Source organism: Trichomonas vaginalis, chromosome I (assembly GCF_026262505.1).
Source record: "Trichomonas vaginalis G3 chromosome I, whole genome shotgun sequence".
In the NCBI taxonomy this organism is placed as follows: Eukaryota; Parabasalia; order Trichomonadida; family Trichomonadidae; genus Trichomonas; species Trichomonas vaginalis.
Window position 1 is genome coordinate 24,350,909 of NC_067203.1, and position 18,613 is coordinate 24,369,521.

The window sequence follows — 18,613 nt, forward strand, 5'->3', positions numbered from 1 at the left end:
GTTAAATGTTAACACTCAGTCCATTTGAATATAAAAATAAAATTGACTTTGATTAAATGTTTTTATTTATCATGCAATTCTTCTTGCGACCAAAGATTTGAATAAAATTTCAAAAAATAAGATAGCTTAAAAAATAATATACGGTAGTGTTTACTAATAGATGAATAGTATATAAATTCTATTAAAATGGATTTGATCCAAAAAAATATATAAAATTTGATCATAAATAAAATCGTTTTAAATTACTTCTTCATTTAAATTATAACAATTATTTTTGATTTTATATTTTTTTGGATCAAATCCATTTTAATAGAATTTATATACTATTCATCTATTAGTAAACACTACCGTATATTATTTTTTAAGCTATCTTATTTTTTGAAATTTTATTCAAATCTTTGGTCGCAAGAAGAATTGCATGATAAATAAAAACATTTAATCAAAGTCAATTTTATTTTTCATATTCAAATGGACTGAGTGTTAACATTTAACATTTTTTGCTAATTGTCGTCAAAAATTAGGCGTAAAGCAAAAATTGATATTTCATATGGTTTTATGATAGATAATCATTATATTCCCACTCATTATATTCGTAAATTTTGAGGTTTATCCTTCGCTTTTAAGATCATTGAATTTGATTTTTATATAAAATAGTTATATATTAGAAAATAATATGAGTTTATGTGATATTATTTTTCAGAAGATTTTGTGTTCTTCTTCAAAATTTTATTTTTTTATTAAAAAGAATCTTTACAAAATATACATTTACTTTAATTAATATTTAAAAACGTGCTCTATCAAAAGTTCCAAAAATTCAATATTTTAGCTTTTTATGAGGTGTCACTTTTGATGAATTTCTGTTTACAACACGTAGACTTGAAAATTTTAAATTGGAGGTTTAATTCAAATTTGGCGGGCTTTTGGTCGTAGATTAATTTAACTAATATGAATTTGGATTGTGCTTTCCTTATTGATGTAATGATATTTTCACTAATAAAAAATGAAATATACACAAGAAAAAAATTATTCAAAAATTATCATTGCATTTTATTTGAAGAAATTTTGAAAACACATCATACACATACTATAAATGAATATTATCATCTTAATTTTAATAAATTTCATTTACTTGGAAAGATGCAAGATCATCTTGTACTTACTCTTCGATTTATTCCATGTAACTTCGCAGGTAATAATGGCGCACTTACCTCTATTTTGGATTTTTATAGTTTCCCTCAAAACACATTCTATGGACGAAAAAACCAGAATTTTCGAAAAAGTGACACCAACTATTAAAGTTATTTTATTACTAGATTTATTTACAAATTATAAGATAATATCATTAACAAAATATATTTTTAATATAAATAAAAAACTTTTTTTATACAAAAAATTACAATCAATCGATAAATATTATAAAACATTTATTCCAAAAAGATTAAGAAATAGGTGGGATCCTGCATATAATATAATTTTATGTCATAAAGCTTACAAATTTTAGATGGACCACAGTGAGAATGTGAGTGGTTAATTTAAAGGTGGTCTGATAAAGATATCGAAGCTTACTCAACACAGCATGAAGCAGTTTCTAATACACAATCTTACTAGTGGTGTTTCGGTCGCCAGCGCTCTCATAGGGGTGCTGATTTCAAAAACCACTACTTCAAATTATTCAACAATACTCAATGCAGCATGAAGCAGCTACTACTGCTGTATCTTACTGGTAGCGTTTTGGTCGTTGGCTCTTGCACAGTCTCTCAGATTTTCAAATTTTTTTTTCAACACTATCTTGTTTCGCTCTCAGAAAGCTATCCTACAAAGACATCGAAGCTTACTCAACACAGCATGAAGCAGTTTCTAATACACAATCTTACTAGTGGTGTTTCGGTCGCCAGCGCTCTCATAGGGGTGCTGATTTCAAAAACCACTACTTCAAATTATTCAACAATACTCAATGCAGCATGAAGCAGCTACTACTGCTGTATCTTACTGGTAGCGTTTTGGTCGTTGGCTCTTGCACAGTCTCTCAGATTTTCAAATTTTTTTTTCAACACTATCTTGTTTCGCTCTCAGAAAGCTATCCTACAAAGACATCGAAGCTTACTCAACACAGCATGAAGCAGTTTCTAATACACAATCTTACTAGTGGTGTTTCGGTCGCCAGCGCTCTCATAGGGGTGCTGATTTCAAAAACCACTACTTCAAATTATTCAACAATACTCAATGCAGCATGAAGCAGCTACTACTGCTGTATCTTACTGGTAGCGTTTTGGTCGTTGGCTCTTGCACAGTCTCTCAGATTTTCAAATTTTTTTTTCAACACTATCTTGTTTCGCTCTCAGAAAGCTATCCTACAAAGACATCGAAGCTTACTCAACACAGCATGAAGCAGTTTCTAATACACAATCTTACTAGTGGTGTTTCGGTCGCCAGCGCTCTCATAGGGGTGCTGATTTCAAAAACCACTACTTCAAATTATTCAACAATACTCAATGCAGCATGAAGCAGTTTCTAATAAATATATACATATATAAATATATACATATATAAATATATACATATATAAATATATACATAATAAATATATAAATATATACATATATAAATATATACATATATAAATATATACATATATAAATATATAAATATATACATATATAAATATATACATATATAAATATATACATATATAAATATATACATATATAAATATATACATATATAAATATATACATATATAAATATATACATATATAAATATATACATATATAAATATACATATATATATAAATATATAAATAACCAAATATAATCAAAAAATAGTGTTTGGAAATTTAAGGTTAAGTGTCACTTTTTCTACTGTCACTTTTTCGTAAATTCTACCACACTCATGTAACTTCGCAGGTAATAATGGCGCACTTACCTCTATTTTGGATTTTTATAGTTTCCCTCAAAACACATTCTATGGACTTACGCTCGTATCGCGTTAAAAAATGTCGTTAAAATTGAACCGCGCCCCTTTTACGATTATTGCTACTTTTTCGAAATAAAATAAATTTATTATCAAAAACCTTTTTTTTTCTTAGTAAAAATAAACGAAATTTTTTACCTTATGAACTTTTGATGGAAATATGCAAATTTAAAATAATAAAGAAAGCCGCGAGCGAAGCGATCGGCTTAGTTCGAAGATTTTGATTCAAATCTTTGCTGATCTGTAATTCGCGGAAGCCGCGAGCGAATCGAGCGGCTTAGGTCTAAGATTTTGATTCAAATCAAAAAAAAAAAAAAAAAAAAAAAAAAGGTAGTGGGGCTTCCAGGCACTTCGTGCCCTCTAGCCCCGAAGATGTTTAGTATAAATGAAGTTTTTATTCGGAAAATTGTTAGTCTTCTGGTGTGAATTCGGAGGACTCTTCTTCTTCCTCCATTGCTTCTGGGAAGAAGCCTTCTTCTGGGTCGAAACATTATATAATGTGTCGCTTTTCACAAATTATATATGTTTTCATGCTTTGTCACTTTTCTGTCACTTTTCAGGAAAAACATTTTTATTATTATATATAAATGAATTTTACAAAACCACCGTTACCGTTCTTTGGAAATAAGAGTAAATGTAAAGATATTATATTGAGAGAACTTAAGAAACTACCGAATGGTCTAACATTTGTAGATTTGTTCGGTGGAAGTTTCTATATATCCCATTTGTGCCATACAATATTCCCAGACTCAAAGATTATATGCAATGACTTCGACAACTATATGGACCGTCTCAAACATATACCAGACACAAACAATATATTGAAAGAGTTAAAAGAAAAGATACCTATAGGTAAGATGGAACGTATACCATTAGATAACAAAAATATTGTGAGAGAGGTTTTGAAAAAAGCAGAATATATAGACTGGGATAGTATATCTGCTAGACTATTATATAGTGGTTCTATAAGAGTTCATGACATTGAAACACTTATGTCAAAAGTTTTATATCTTAACTATACAAATGTTTTCAAAGAGGACATAGAAAAATATATTGAGGGTATAGAGTTTGTGAGATGTTATTGGACAGAGTTGTATGAAAAATATAAAGACAAGGAAAATGTTTTCTTTATAGTGGACCCGCCGTTCTATAACACATGGGATTTTCAATACCAAGTAGACTGGACTTTGAGAGACTCTTTAGAAACTTTAGACGTTTTACATAACCATCCATGCTTTTACTTTACATCCGATAAAAGTGGTTTGGAAACCGTTATGAGATGGTTAGAGGACATACATGACTATGAGTTTAGATATGACAAGATAGAATATGAGAGAGGTCCTATAAACCGGAGAAAGTGTCATAACAAAGAAATTTTATTAGTAAGTAAATGTGGTTTGAAATAGGACTACTTGTTTTAGGTTTTTTCCATTGTGTCATTTATTTATTTGACGTGGCAGAAAAGTACAGAGAATATGAAGATGAACCAATGCCTGCAAATGTTCAGTATATGTACTCGTAAGAGATATTTTTATCTAATATTAAATGGACGCACAGAACTTAGCGAATGCACAGCAACCTGGACAACCAAACCCAGAGAATATTCCAAATGAAGTTAGAATACAAACTGCAATGGCAAACTATGGTCAAGTGCCAACAGATGTACAAATGCAAACTGCCATGTCAAATGACGCTGCGTTAGGTTTGCCACCATGGTATGCAAATATGAGATGGAAAGAGTTTTATACAAACCCTGAAGTGGGATATAAACAACTTTATGCAGATGACGCGAACACAGGAGTTGACCCAGAATATGTTTTCTACCAGAGGAGAAACAGAATGTATGAGCTCCAGTTAAAGAATGCTATGGAACTCAACAGGAAACGTAAGAGACTAGGCGGACATTAGATTTTTACATATAGTAAAATGGGTTTCTTCAGTAAGATAGGAAACTTCTTTCGAAATGTTGGAAGAGGTATATGGAATGGAATAAAAACCGTAGGAAGAGGAATTTGGAACGGAGTCAAAAATATTGGTAAAAGAGTAGGTCAGTTTGTTGGTATTATACCTAAAGACCCTGAACCAGAAGAACAAGCTCCTGTTATACAACAGCCTGAACCTGCACCACAGTCTAGTTGGCAACCAAATCCAACACCTCAACCGTATTAAAAAATTATATTTTTACCGTTCGATAGTAGTTGTATATGAAACTAAGTTCTAAGTAAAACGCATGGTATAATGGAATTATTCTTTTTCTTCCATCTGTAGTAAACCATACTTGAAAGTCTGAAATACTTCCACTTGGTGGTTCGTATAACTTTGTAGGTTTTTCGTAAAAGTCATTTGCCAAGCATAAGAAAGAGTTTTGGGCGCCAGAAAATGAAGCATGAACAATAATAGCAGCTGGGTCGAAAACATTTTCATATGTTCCATTAGGGTTTTCGACTTCATAAAAGTCTGGGTGTACTGGATATGCTGCAGGCTGATTTAACATCCTCATAAATCTATACCATGCCAAGTTGTTATATTTTGTAGAAATATAAACGTTTTCTCCAAGGTCTTCTATTCTATTGATTTTAACAGTTGCATTTTCCTGTCATAAATAATATCGAGATGGTATTCTCCTTCGTCAATGTTATACTGTTTGCATATTCGATATAGATATCGTTTATTTTTTCTTGAAAAGCTTGAAGAGTTGTTTCTAAGTTTACAAGCAAACTAACTTGTAAAAGTTTTCCCTGTTCAAATTTCTCATACATACGTTTTTCTTTGTTATAGTATCGAACTTCAAAACCGACCGTAAATGGGAAACCATGTATGGCTTCTGAAATGAACTTCATTCTACGAAAGCCAATAGCTTTGTGACAGATGGGTCTCTTAGCCATCTTAATGGGTAGTCAAAACGATAGCTTCATGCTTTACGGTCTCTGTCTCAAACTTTTGACCGACATTAGTAAAAAGTTCATCTAATGGTTTAGTTGTAGCAACTCTTGAATTTTCTTTTTCTATTGAAAGCATATTTTATCTAGAATAAAAATGTCGAAAGATATTGCTTCCATGAGAGAAATACAACACAAACCGACAACTCATTATGCAAGCTCTAAATAAGAACACAACAAACTTTTCAAACTATTCTAAGATATCTGAGTCATTGAAAGAAGGAAACTTAAAACTGACATTAAACCCAATGACAGATGAGTTTCTGTTTCAAGACAATAAGAACCATACTGTCTGTATAAATCCAACAAAAGGAACTTTAAACGAGAAACCTATAAATGAACTTCTTTTGAAAGCAGATGTTGACAACAAAGCTGACAAAGAATATGTAGACGATGCAATAGCAAAAGAAGAAGAAAGAGCTAACAATGCTTATGCAACAAAAGAACATACTCATCCTGAACTAGCAGACAAAAAACATATGTTGACAGTAAAATGTCAAGTGAAGTGACAAGAGCTGAAAACGAATATTCTAAAAAGACTCATATACATTCTATATCTGAAATAACAGACTTAAACGTTAGCCTTGAAAATAAGGTAGATAAGGGACTTATGGCTAGTGTGTTAGTGAAGAAAGCGGATAAGGAATATGTGGATGAAAAAGATAACGAAATGAAAGAAAGGGTTGACTGGTACCATGAATGGACATCGAAGACTTTTAAAGTTAAAGCCGATACAGGATGGGTTTCAGGATGTTTAGACCTTAAAGCAGATAAAACTTATGTTAACGATGAGTTAGAGAAGAAAGCAAATAAGACTCATACACATACAAGTTTTACAACCTTTACAGCAGACGACATAATATTGAACTTTGACCTTGGTTCAAGTGCACCATTAGAAAATCCGAGTACAAGCGTAAAAGATACTCTTAACAATTTAGATAAGAGTTGCAGGAACATTGAAAAGTCATCCAGAAAACTTTGAAGCATATGAACTACCCGCAATGTTAGACAAGAAAGCAGACAAAACAGAGCTTCAAACATTAAAGACAGAAATACTTCAAAACATTATATTCCTATAGGCTCTATTTATACGTCAATGAACTCTACCAGACCAGAAACAGTTCTGGGTTTTGGAACTTGGACTCAAATAGTCGACAGGTTTTTGTATTGTGCAAACTCTTCAAAGGAAACAGGGGGAAGTAAAACGATTTCAGGTGAAAATTTACCTGCACATAGTCACTACATAGATTTAAGTACATCTCAAGCAGGTTGGCATAAGCATAAATTTTGGGATTGGTCAGCAATGAAAAAAGGTAAAGGATATGATGTTAAAGACGACGTTCAGTTTGCTATAAATTGTTTCTGGGGTGACACTCAGGGAGATGGAAACCATACACATCGCGTTTCGGGATATACGCAAACAACGGGACAAAGTAAAGACTACATGCCACCTTACATGACAGTTTACGCATGGTATAGAATTGCTTAGTCGTCATTTTCAACTTCTTTAGCATATTCGTCAGGAGTTGTCTTATATTTGTTAGGAACTGTCTTTGAAAGTATACCACCTTGAACTTTGACAAGTTTGAAACGAGGTCTGACAATAGTAGTTTTATCTTCTGCTTGCAGTCTGTACATTTTGCATGTTTGCCTAAAACTTCATAATATTCTCTTGTTATTACTTCTTCTATTTTACGAACACGAATGTGAGTACCTGTCGGGTTCCCATTGTTGTCATAGTCAATAGTATTTTCATATGGGTCGCGTTTAGGTATTTCTATTTTTTACTTTGTCGCCTTTCTTAAGTTTGAAGCCCGGCATTCTTTCTTGTTTGTCTCTTTTGACTAAATTATTAAATATATAGTCTTTCTCTAAGTCCGGGTTGTTTTTTCATTTCTTCGGGGGAGTGGTTTCCCAAACCTTTTTGTTTACGGCTATTGTAAATATTTAAAACTTGTCTCATCTTTGCCATGGAGAAGTGTCTATATTTGTCGTCATATGACATTTCATTTGCTTCACCACCTTGTGGTTGGTTTAAGTCTCTTTAACATTTTTATACAACCGTCAATGACACCAAGAGCAGAATGGTTTGGTCGACAATGAAATATTGGTTTACATTTTTTGAACGCAGATAGTTTTTTACATCATCTGATTTGAAAGAACTTTCACAGTCAGATGTCAGTTTTGTTGGATGGTATTTGTCAACGAATATTGTCAAAGCAGTTTTCACATCTAAAATATTTTGGACCATAATGGTATGGCTTCACAGTATCTTGTGTTTTGACCGACAAATATTAGCCAGTATGGAGGTCCATCTGTTCTAACTCTCGGAATGTTTTCCAAGATATCCATAAACCAAGCATTTGGTGTTGAACTAAAGATTTTTACATGAGTGCTTTCTTTGTCGCTTTAGAAACATAGGGGTCCTTGTTTGGATTCGTCATTTTTTATCCTATAAGAAATGGGTTTATTTGGCGCATTAGCAGGAGTTGCATCCAGATTTTTGCCCGCAGTGGGAACAATAGCCAGAGGTGTATTTGGAGTTGGAAGAAGATTTTGAGTACATTAGGTATACTTAAAGAGAAAGCACAACCTATTATACAAACTGTACAGAAAGGTTGGGATGTAGCACGAGATGCAACAAATCTTATTCCAAATCCTGAAACAAGAGGAAAAGTTCAAGGATGGATGGACAATGTAGGAAGACAAGCAGGAAACTATTATAACAAAGCAAATGACTACTATAACCAAGCAGGACACTATATGGACCAAGGTGAAAGATTCTTTAACAGAGGATATAACATGCACAACAATGGGTAAACAATAACCAACCTCAACCGCCTCAAACGTGGGGAATGTAAAGTTTTTTACTGAGATGAAATGAACAATACAGCATTGAGACAAATGGGTTCAAGATGGATTTGTCGGCTTCCAGCAGTTACACAACGTGTTTGTTCAAGTTCTTCCTATACCTCAGGAAGTTTTAGACCGACTTAAAAAACAACAACAACCAGTTGAAAACAAACCAAACTAAAATTTTTTACTGAGATGAAATGACCGAAGAAGTTGAAACGGTAGATTTGACACCACAAACAAAAAGTTCAGAACCATTGTCAAAACCTGTCAAAGAACTTACAGATGAAGAGAAAAATTCAATAATAGAAAGTGCCAGGTCTGGAAATACAAACCCTAACTACAAAGTCACTTTTCATAAAAATGGAACGGCTAGTATCTCAAAAAAGAAACAGACTCTCACAAATAAAATATTGAAGTCTGAAGGAGCTTTCGAGACAACAGATGGAAAAGTTTACTTCACTGACCAACAGTTCATTATAGAACATCTCATTGACTTAGAGTCGAAATATTCTAAACTTTACAACAAACACAAAAAGTTGAAAGGAAAAACAAAAACAAATGGCATATGATATTTATGAAGATGTTGACGACACAACTGTTCCTGCAGGTGAGGTAAAGTCAGAGAAACCGAAAAGTGACGAAAAACCGATAGAAGAAGAAAAACCAAAAACTGAAGATAAACCAAAACCAAAGTTTAGTTTGGAAACTAAACCAAGTCAACCTTCATTAGCTGGTATGGGTTGGCGTCAAAGACTTATGGCAGCAGGCGGTTATGAAAGTAAAGAAAAAAATATTTTTTATTTTTATAAAAATGCCCCCAATATAGAATGGATAGAAAGTCTGCTAGAATAAAAGCAGAGTTGCAAAGATATGGTTGGAGAGTTTCGAAGAATTTTAAATATAGGAAGGGAAGACCCATAAAAGTCTATGACAAATTGTCTGGTCTTCGCTACGAAATGGATTTGGAAACAGCACGTGCCAATTATCCAAACAGACTAGAGAGGTTAGAAAAGAACGTCTTATGGACATGCCTTTCGATGTTAGTGAACCTCAAGTTGAAGGACACGACGGCTTTGCCAGATTTCTACTGGAAACATGACGAACAATTGCATCCTTTGAGAAGGAAAAAAGGTAGTGCAGAGGATGGTCATGCTCCCATGGAAAGAACAAGATATGCATATGAAAAGTATCGTGAAGTTTAGAAGTCAAATTACATCTGGTCGAAACCTTTACAGTAAACTTTGACGAAGGAAAGAACAAAGAAGGCTTCATGGGTGTACTTGCTGCCATACAAGACGGAAATAAAAAGGATACAATCTCAGATTGACCATAAACAGATTTGGATGGTCACATTTACTATGCAAATGGCAATGAACAAACAGCTGCAAAACTTCTTGACGCTTTCAAGACTACAAAGAGAGAACAAATGGTTGACTCCGACTCAGACATTTTGAATGCAATTGAAGAATTGCAAGTGTCAAGTTCGAATGGTACCAACCTAACCCTCAAGCAGTCAGACAACATGCTGGATACTTCCCGTCATAAATAAGTCTGACATTGACTTGACAAGGTATGGAATTTACAATTCAATTGAAACAATTGTCAATGAACTTGCATTCTTACATGTCTCAGAACTCTGGTCTTGTTACAGATGAGAAGATGAAGTATCTTGAGTCATGTGTGAAGACAAGGTACATTCTCAGAGGTCAATTGGCAAAAATTGCACCGTTGGCAAATTTCAATATCCGAGTCAACATACCTACAGCTAAAGGTTCTTCACATGACGACTATGTTGTTGAGTTCAATTTACCATGGTTGAAGATTGCAATTGTCCACAACCACTTCATGTTGAACGAAAGTCTTACAAACCCATTGTTCGGAAAAGGCAGTGCAACATTGTCAGAGCTGTAAACATTCTTTTCGAGAAAGGTTTGTTGGAACCAATTCCAGATGACAAGCTGACAGAAACTTTTGTACCAAAAGACGAAACAAACTTTTCATTGTTAGCAAGACCAAAAGTTGTTCCAGACAAAGTTCTAGTACAAAAGAAGTACACAATTCCACAAGGAGTTGGATTGTTCGGATACCAACCTGAACCAGAAGAACTTCCAATGAGGTTGCAAGAACTTCAAGATGCTATAAACAAACTTCCATTGAGACATCCAATTGACGTCAAATTGTATTGGAGAGCATCTGAGTTAGGTCAGAAGGTTTTATATGAAACAGGTTGCTTCGACGATGTTTATGAGATAACAGGAGAAGTTTTCAGAAGATAAGAGACTCACTTGAATTTCCACAAACTGGACCAAGGTTGCGACAAGTTCGACTCAGATGAAAAGATATACTATGTCGACCTTAACGCTGCATACATGAGGTTTGTCCAAATATATTCCGACTGGAATTCCAAACGAAGATGGTGAGTTCCCGGAAGGAACTATACAGTTGAAAAGTCATACAACAAACTGTATGATATTAGGAAAGCTTCAAACCCCAAACTTGCAATGACACTCAAATTGCTTATGAATTCGACATGGGGATATTCCATTAAGAAACCTCAAGAGATGAAGAGTAAACATTATGAGAAGGTCGACAACTTTGTTGAAAGGTTTCTCCTTTTGTTTTGAAGTACGAATTCACTCAAGGTCAAAGTGGCTTAGTAACCACATTAAAACCTATTGTCGAACATTGGTCTTACCCTCAGTTCGCAAAGGCAGTACTTGACAACTACAACAAATTCTTCTCCGAAGTCAAATCCAAAGTGAAGGTTTACTATGAGAACATTGACGCACTCATGACGAACGAAGAAGGGTACAACAAACTCATTGAAATGGAATGGTCAGTGAAAAGATGGGCTGTTTTAAGCTAGATAAGTATTTTCCGAAGTTCATGTCCTCTCCAAGCGTAAGTACTGGGGCATACTTGAAGACGGCACAGAAATAAAACATTGCATGAAGTAAAAAATTATTTTTTAAAAAGTGACATTTTTTATTTTATTTGAAATGTACGCTGAGTTTGTTGGAGAAGACCGTTGGGAAACTTGTTTGTTAGATGAGAAATATGAAATGGCATACCATTTTAAAACAATATATTTTTACATATATTAAATGCTTCAGGTTGAAAAACAAAGAACAAAAGTAGCAGATACAAAACCGTTAGACTATATCTTTACAAATGCTGGTAGGACTATTTCAGATGAAGAAATTTCATCCCGAATATACAGGTTTGACTATCCAATTCGTTGGCTTCAAAGTCCTTCAGATGCAAAGGCAATAGGATTTAGAAGATTTGTTTTCAAATAGAACTAACGCATTTATGTTCGCAGTATATTTTCATGGGCAGTATAAAGGTCATGATGGTCTAATAGACAAATTTGACGAAATGAGAATCTTTACAGTTCGTTCAGACGAAAGTCTTGAGAAAACTCTAAATGACTTTCAAACTCAAATGAACAAATATTATTGGGAATTTCAAGAAAAATACGACTCTTTACTAAATGGAACATACTATCTGAAACTAGAATATGACAAGATGAACTCCACCGTTTCATTTCAAAAGATTGAAATTAACCCTCCAAGAGATACAGAGTTTTTATATTGGAAAGTAGACAAACGTTCTTGGGCACAATTTCTTCGGTTACTAAACCAGAACGAACCATTACCACCAGATGGTCCATTTAAATTTATACTTCCACCAGCATTTGACAGTTTATAGAAACGTGTTTGACCCTCAAAATGTTATTGTCATGCAAGTTTCAGTTCAAAGCAACAATAGTTTTCTATGTATTGGTAAGGACTTTTATGACTTTGCTTCTAAATTCTACGAACCACCTAGTAACAGTTTCTCTGACTTTCAAGTTTGGTTCACAACAAATGGTGTGCAACATATTATTCCATTGTACTATGACTTTTAGCTCGAATTGTCTTTCATATATAACTACGGAAAAGTGCTGAAAAAGTATTGAATGTGAAGATATTAGAAAATAACATTTTTTCTAACATCGTAGAAAACTCATGAAAACAATTTATTTTTGACACTTTCACAAAAAACATAAAAAAGTGAAGTTAAACGTTAAGGTTTACTGAACTGGTTGGATGTCGCCTTCACAGTTATGTAGAACGGCTGACCCGAGAAGTGGAACAGTGCTCTGAGAATTTGTATAATTCGGAATTGGACTCTCTCTGTTTGGAAGTAGTATCCAAGGACGCTTGGCAAAGAACTTTATAATGGCTTCCTTCTTTGCTTGCTTTATGTCGTCGTAGGCTGTCCCGTCTGGTATTGAATTGGAATTCCAGTCGAAATCTCGAGATTCAAGGCAGCCCTTCCAGAAATAGTGGTGAACTTGACCTTGGGCTTCATGACCTTGCGCAAGTACTGCTTAACAAGCTCGTTAATTTAAATTAGGTAAACTGCCTCATCTAATGGCTCGATGTTGTCCATTGCACTGCTTCAGAACAATACTTGTACTTTTTCAGAACAATACTTGCACTGCTTCAGAACAATACTTGTACTTTTTCAGAACAAGACTTGCACTGCTTCAGAACAATACTTGTACTTTTTCAGAACAATACTTGTACTTTTTCAGAACAAATTTCCCGTAAAAGCTCTCAATTTGAGAGAAAAATTTTCTGTTTCAGAACAATACTTGTACTTTTTCAGAACAATACTTGTACTTTTTCAGAACAATACTTGCACTGCTTCAGAACAATACTTGTACTTTTTCAGAACAATACTTGCACTGCTTCAGAACAATACTTGTACTTTTTCAGAACAAGACTTGCACTGCTTCAGAACAATATTTGTACTGTTTCAAGACAATGTCCGACGTACCACCAACCCAGTCCATTCCCAAACCAGAGGAACCTAAAGCACCACAACAGTCTCATCAGCCTATGCCTTACTTCCCCAACCCTTGGTTGTTCCAGCAAGCTCCACCCCAGCAATTCCAATCTCAGTCCAAGAGAGACCAAGACTTCGAAGAAGGTCTGAACCGTTTACGCAAAGAGTATGCTACAGCTCCAATTGAGAGAAAGTTGTTCCCGGACCAAAAAATATATTTTAGGGTAGAAGGTTAGATCTAACACGTTTTCTAACCCGTTTTCTACCCTCATGAATTTTCATGACTTCTTCGTAAACTAAACGTAAATGTTTTGTGAAGAATATAGCAACCGCCGGAATTCAGACGGTTGCTTTTTATACAAAATTCATGCGGGAAATTCTTGAGTTTTGGTTGAAAGAATACGGTGGAGCCAAAAGTGGCTCGACCTCAAAACAAGCATTTTATGAGCTTACAAAGGGTGTTATGAATGAATTCAAAGGTATTTGCATACATCCTGACCTCGTTCATTTTGTTCCCGGACCAAAAATATAATTTAGGGTAGAAGGTTAGATCTAACCTCTTGAATTTGTCATGAATTTTCATGAATTTTCCCGAAATAAAAAATAAAGTTAGTTTTATTTTTCATTTTGTATGTAAGATATGATTTCAGGGATTTTTTTGACGAAGTGTCAATGTTCACTTCGTCAAAAAATAACAGTTATCTAATGAAAAAGTGTCATGACTTCTTCGTAAATGTTTTGTCAAACATGAACGTAAATGTTTTGTCAAGACTTCATCGTAAATGTTTTGTCAAGACTTCTTCGTACATGCTTTGTCATGACTTCTTCGTAAATGTTTTGTCAAGACTTCTTCGTAATGAGTGTAAAGGACCCAAAAATAAAGTTTAGGTGAAGTGGTGAGATCTCACCTGTTTTTTCACCTGTTTTCTACCCTCTTGAATTTTCATGAATTTCCTTAAGATAGAAAAAATAAAGTTAGTTTTATTTTGTATTTTTTGTATGTAAGATATGATTTCAGGGATTTTTTTGACGAAGTGTCAATGTTCACTTCGTCAAAAAATAACAGTTATCTAATGAAAAAGTGTCATTTTTTGTATTTTTTTGTATGTTAGATATGATTTCAGGGATTTTTTTGACGAAGTGTCAATGTTCACTTCGTCAAAAAATAACAGTTATCTAATGAAAAAGTGTCATGATTTCATCGTAAATGTTTTGTCATGACTTCTTCGTAAATGTTTTGTCGAAACTTCATCGTACATGCTTTGTCAAGACTTCTTCGTACATGTTTTGTCATGACTTCTTCGTAAATGTTTTGTCGAAACTTCATCGTACATGCTTTGTCAAACATGAACGTAAATGTTTTGTCAAGACTTCTTCGTAAATGTTTTGTCAAGACTTCTTCATGAATGTTTTGTCAAGACTTCTTCGTACATGCTTTGTCATGACTTCTTCGTAAATGTTTTGTCATGACTTCTTCGTAAATGATTTGTCAAGACTTCTTCGTACATGCTTTGTCATGATTTCATCGTAAATGTTTTGTCATGATTTCATCGTAAATGTTTTGTCATGACTTCTTCGTAAATGTTTTGTCATGACTTCTTCATCGTAATGAGCGTAAAGGACCCAAAAATAATGTTTAGGTGAAGTGGTGCGATCTCACCTCCTTTTTCACCTGTTTTTTCACCTCTTGAATTTTCATGAATTTTCCCGAAATAAAAAATAAAGTTAGTTTTATTTTTTTTATTTTTTTTATTTTGTATGTAAGAACAGAAATGTCAACAATCGGCACAACAACACTTCAAACAACAGCACCAAACTCGTTAGTCATGAATCCAACATCTATGTTAGTAGAGATGAAAAGCTTCATTCCTTCTTCATATACTTTCGAAACAAAAATCCAGAAGATAAAGCAGGAACTTTTAACATGTAATTTAGACTGTAGTGCGAAAGATGAAACAAATGAACAGTATCTTTATGAAATGCAGGACATTATTGACCATTTACCCAAATTGCCTGAAATTCAGCAACAAAAACTCACTATTCCTGAATTCGATGAAATAGAAGTCAAAGCAACTGACTCAGTAGAAATAAAGAAGTTCATACGAAAGGTAAATTCTGAATTCCTTGGATTTCATTGCAACCATAAGGTTATGGACAAAGATTGCGACATGGTTTATAAAAATATTTCTGACCTTTACAAATCCGAAGAATTTAAGACCTACGACAACTTTGTTTCGTTAGTTGCTGAATGTGTATGGCAGATAAGAGATAAAGATAGAAGAGGTAAGGTATGGAATGAACAGATAAAACCAGCAGCTTTTGAGATGAAGAGAGCAATTGACGCCTTAGTTGTTCTAGCAGGTAAGGTTTCAGAATATAACGCAAAAATGAACCCGCAATGTTCTAAATGTAAAGCGGCAATGAGGAAATATAACTACTCCGTCAAAGAGATAGAACGTATGAGAAACGACTATGCAGATTTAAAGAAAGAAGCAGAAAAGCCAGCAGAAGATAAAATGGACATGTTAGAATTTCTGAACAAAAACTATCCAACAGCAGAAGATTTCCTTCTATCTGACGTCAAGAAGAAGTATAAAGAAACTTTCGGTATCGTTAAAACATTCGATATCCTCAGCGAAGAAATAGAAGCTACAAAACTGTTTAGGATTTCAAATATACATCGTACAATTCATGTAAAACGCTTGTGAAAAAACAGGTGAGAAAAAAGGTGAAAAAACAGGTGAGATCGCACCACTTCACCTAAACATTATTTTTGCCGAATTCTGTATAAAATTCTGAGTAAAATAATTTTTAGGGCTTGTGTCAAACCGTTGAGTTTTCACAAAATTCCAAAAATAACGTTTACCATGTAAAACGCTTGTGAGAAAACAGGTGAAAAAACAGGTGAGATCGCACCTCTTCACCTAAACATTATTTTTGGGTCCTTTACGCTCATTACGATGAAGAAGTCATGACAAAACATTTACGAAGAAGTCATGACAAAACATTTACGATGAAATCATGACAAAACATTTACGATGAAATCATGACAAAGCATGTACGAAGAAGTCTTGACAAATCATTTACGAAGAAGTCATGACAAAACATTTACGAAGAAGTCATGACAAAACATTTACGAAGAAGTCATGACAAAGCATGTACGAAGAAGTCTTGACAAAACATTCATGAAGAAGTCTTGACAAAACATTTACGAAGAAGTCTTGACAAAACATTTACGTTCATGTTTGACAAAGCATGTACGATGAAGTTTCGACAAAACATTTACGAAGAAGTCATGACAAAACATGTACGAAGAAGTCTTGACAAAGCATGTACGATGAAGTTTCGACAAAACATTTACGAAGAAGTCATGACAAAACATTTACGATGAAATCATGACACTTTTTCATTAGATAACTGTTATTTTTTGACGAAGTGAACATTGACACTTCGTCAAAAAAATCCCTGAAATCATATCTAACATACAAAAAAATACAAAAAATGACACTTTTTCATTAGATAACTGTTATTTTTTGACGAAGTGAACATTGACACTTCGTCAAAAAAATCCCTGAAATCATATCTTACATACAAAAAATACAAAATAAAACTAACTTTATTTTTTCTATCTTAAGGAAATTCATGAAAATTCAAGAGGGTGAAAAAACAGGTGAAAAAACAGGTGAGATCTCACCACTTCACCTAAACTTTATTTTTGGGTCCTTTACACTCATTACGAAGAAGTCTTGACAAAACATTTACGAAGAAGTCATGACAAAGCATGTACGAAGAAGTCTTGACAAAACATTTACGTTCATGTTTGACAAAACATTTACGAAGAAGTCATGACACTTTTTCATTAGATAACTGTTATTTTTTGACGAAGTGAACATTGACACTTCGTCAAAAAAATCCCTGAAATCATATCTTACATACAAAATGAAAAATAAAACTAACTTTATTTTTTATTTCGGGAAAATTCATGAAAATTCATGACAAATTCAAGAGGTTAGATCTAACCTTCTACCCTAAATTATATTTTTGGTCCGGGAACAAAATGAACGAGGTCAGGATGTATGCAAATACCTTTGAATTCATTCATAACACCCTTTGTAAGCTCATAAAATGCTTGTTTTGAGGTCGAGCCACTTTTGGCTCCACCGTATTCTTTCAACCAAAACTCAAGAATTTCCCGCATGAATTTTGTATAAAAAGCAACCGTCTGAATTCCGGCGGTTGCTATATTCTTCACAAAACATTTACGTTTAGTTTACGAAGAAGTCATGAAAATTCATGAGGGTAGAAAACGGGTTAGAAAACGTGTTAGATCTAACCTTCTACCCTAAAAATATATTTTTGGTCCGGGAACAACTTTCTCTCAATTGGAGCTGTAGCATACTCTTTGCGTAAACGGTTTCAGACCTTCTTCGAAGTCTTGGTCTCTCTGGACTGAGATTGGAATTGCTGGGGTGGAGCTTGCTGGAACAACCAAGGGTTGGGGAAGTAAGGCATAGGCTGATGAGACTGTTGTGGTGCTTTAGGTTCCTCTGGTTTGGGAATGGACTGGGTTGGTGGTACGTCGGACATTGTCTTGAAACAGTACAATATTGTTCTGAAGCAGTGCAAGTCTTGTTCTGAAAAAGTACAAGTATTGTTCTGAAGCAGTGCAAGTATTGTTCTGAAAAAAGTACAAGTATTGTTCTGAAGCAGTGCAAGTATTGTTCTGAAAAAGTACAAGTATTGTTCTGAAAAAGTACAAGTATTGTTCTGAAACAGAAAATTTTTCTCTCAAATTGAGAGCTTTTACGGGAAATTTGTTCTGAAAAAAGTACAAGTATTGTTCTGAAAAAGTACAAGTATTGTTCTGAAGCAGTGCAAGTCTTGTTCTGAAAAAGTACAAGTATTGTTCTGAAGCAGTGCAAGTATTGTTCTGAAAAAGTACAAGTATTGTTCTGAAGCAGTGCAATGGACAACATCGAGCCATTAGATGAGGCAGTTTACCTAATTTAA

The 18,613-nt window shown here is 33.9% G+C and overlaps 5 protein-coding genes and 3 pseudogenes across 8 annotated transcripts, besides 4 other annotated features; 5 read left to right on the plus strand and 3 right to left on the minus strand.

Annotated features, from left to right (window-relative positions):
* Window positions 1-833: 833 nt before the first annotated feature.
* Window positions 834-869: a mobile genetic element.
* Window positions 870-3,017: 2,148 nt separating this feature from the next.
* Window positions 3,018-3,275: a mobile genetic element.
* Window positions 3,276-4,517: 1,242 nt separating this feature from the next.
* Window positions 4,518-4,880, plus strand: TVAGG3_1042900 (uncharacterized protein; the record flags this gene model as incomplete). Its single annotated transcript, XM_051255578.1, has 1 exon — window positions 4,518-4,880. The coding sequence occupies one exon, from the start codon at window positions 4,518-4,520 to the stop codon at window positions 4,878-4,880; it is 363 nt and encodes a 120-aa protein (XP_051081152.1).
* An 18-nt stretch (window positions 4,881-4,898) lies between these two features.
* On the plus strand, window positions 4,899-5,141 carry TVAGG3_1042910 (serine threonine-protein phosphatase family; the record flags this gene model as incomplete). Its single annotated transcript, XM_051255579.1, has 1 exon — window positions 4,899-5,141. The coding sequence occupies one exon, from the start codon at window positions 4,899-4,901 to the stop codon at window positions 5,139-5,141; it is 243 nt and encodes an 80-aa protein (XP_051081153.1).
* Window positions 5,142-5,145: 4 nt separating this feature from the next.
* TVAGG3_1042920 (uncharacterized protein) lies at window positions 5,146-5,472 on the minus strand (the record flags this gene model as incomplete). The annotated part of the gene is made up of 1 exon (XM_051255580.1): window positions 5,146-5,472. One exon carries the CDS (start codon window positions 5,470-5,472, stop codon window positions 5,146-5,148), a length of 327 nt encoding a protein of 108 aa, XP_051081154.1.
* A 980-nt stretch (window positions 5,473-6,452) lies between these two features.
* Window positions 6,453-12,729: a mobile genetic element.
* On the plus strand, window positions 8,965-9,549 carry TVAGG3_1042940 (annotated as a pseudogene). Its single transcript has one exon. A coding segment is annotated over exon 1 (585 nt).
* A 113-nt stretch (window positions 12,730-12,842) lies between the features above and the next one.
* On the minus strand, window positions 12,843-13,150 carry TVAGG3_1042950 (annotated as a pseudogene). The gene has a single exon. A coding segment is annotated over exon 1 (308 nt).
* Window positions 13,151-13,581: 431 nt separating this feature from the next.
* On the plus strand, window positions 13,582-13,839 carry TVAGG3_1042960 (uncharacterized protein; the record flags this gene model as incomplete). Its single annotated transcript, XM_051255581.1, has 1 exon — window positions 13,582-13,839. The coding sequence occupies one exon, from the start codon at window positions 13,582-13,584 to the stop codon at window positions 13,837-13,839; it is 258 nt and encodes an 85-aa protein (XP_051081155.1).
* Window positions 13,840-15,375: 1,536 nt separating this feature from the next.
* TVAGG3_1042980 (organellar and viral DNA polymerase type B) lies at window positions 15,376-16,311 on the plus strand (the record flags this gene model as incomplete). Its single annotated transcript, XM_051255582.1, has 1 exon — window positions 15,376-16,311. One exon carries the CDS (start codon window positions 15,376-15,378, stop codon window positions 16,309-16,311), a length of 936 nt encoding a protein of 311 aa, XP_051081156.1.
* Window positions 15,376-18,613: part of a mobile genetic element that runs on past the window's edge.
* Window positions 17,945-18,190, minus strand: TVAGG3_1042990 (annotated as a pseudogene). The gene has a single exon. A coding segment is annotated over exon 1 (246 nt).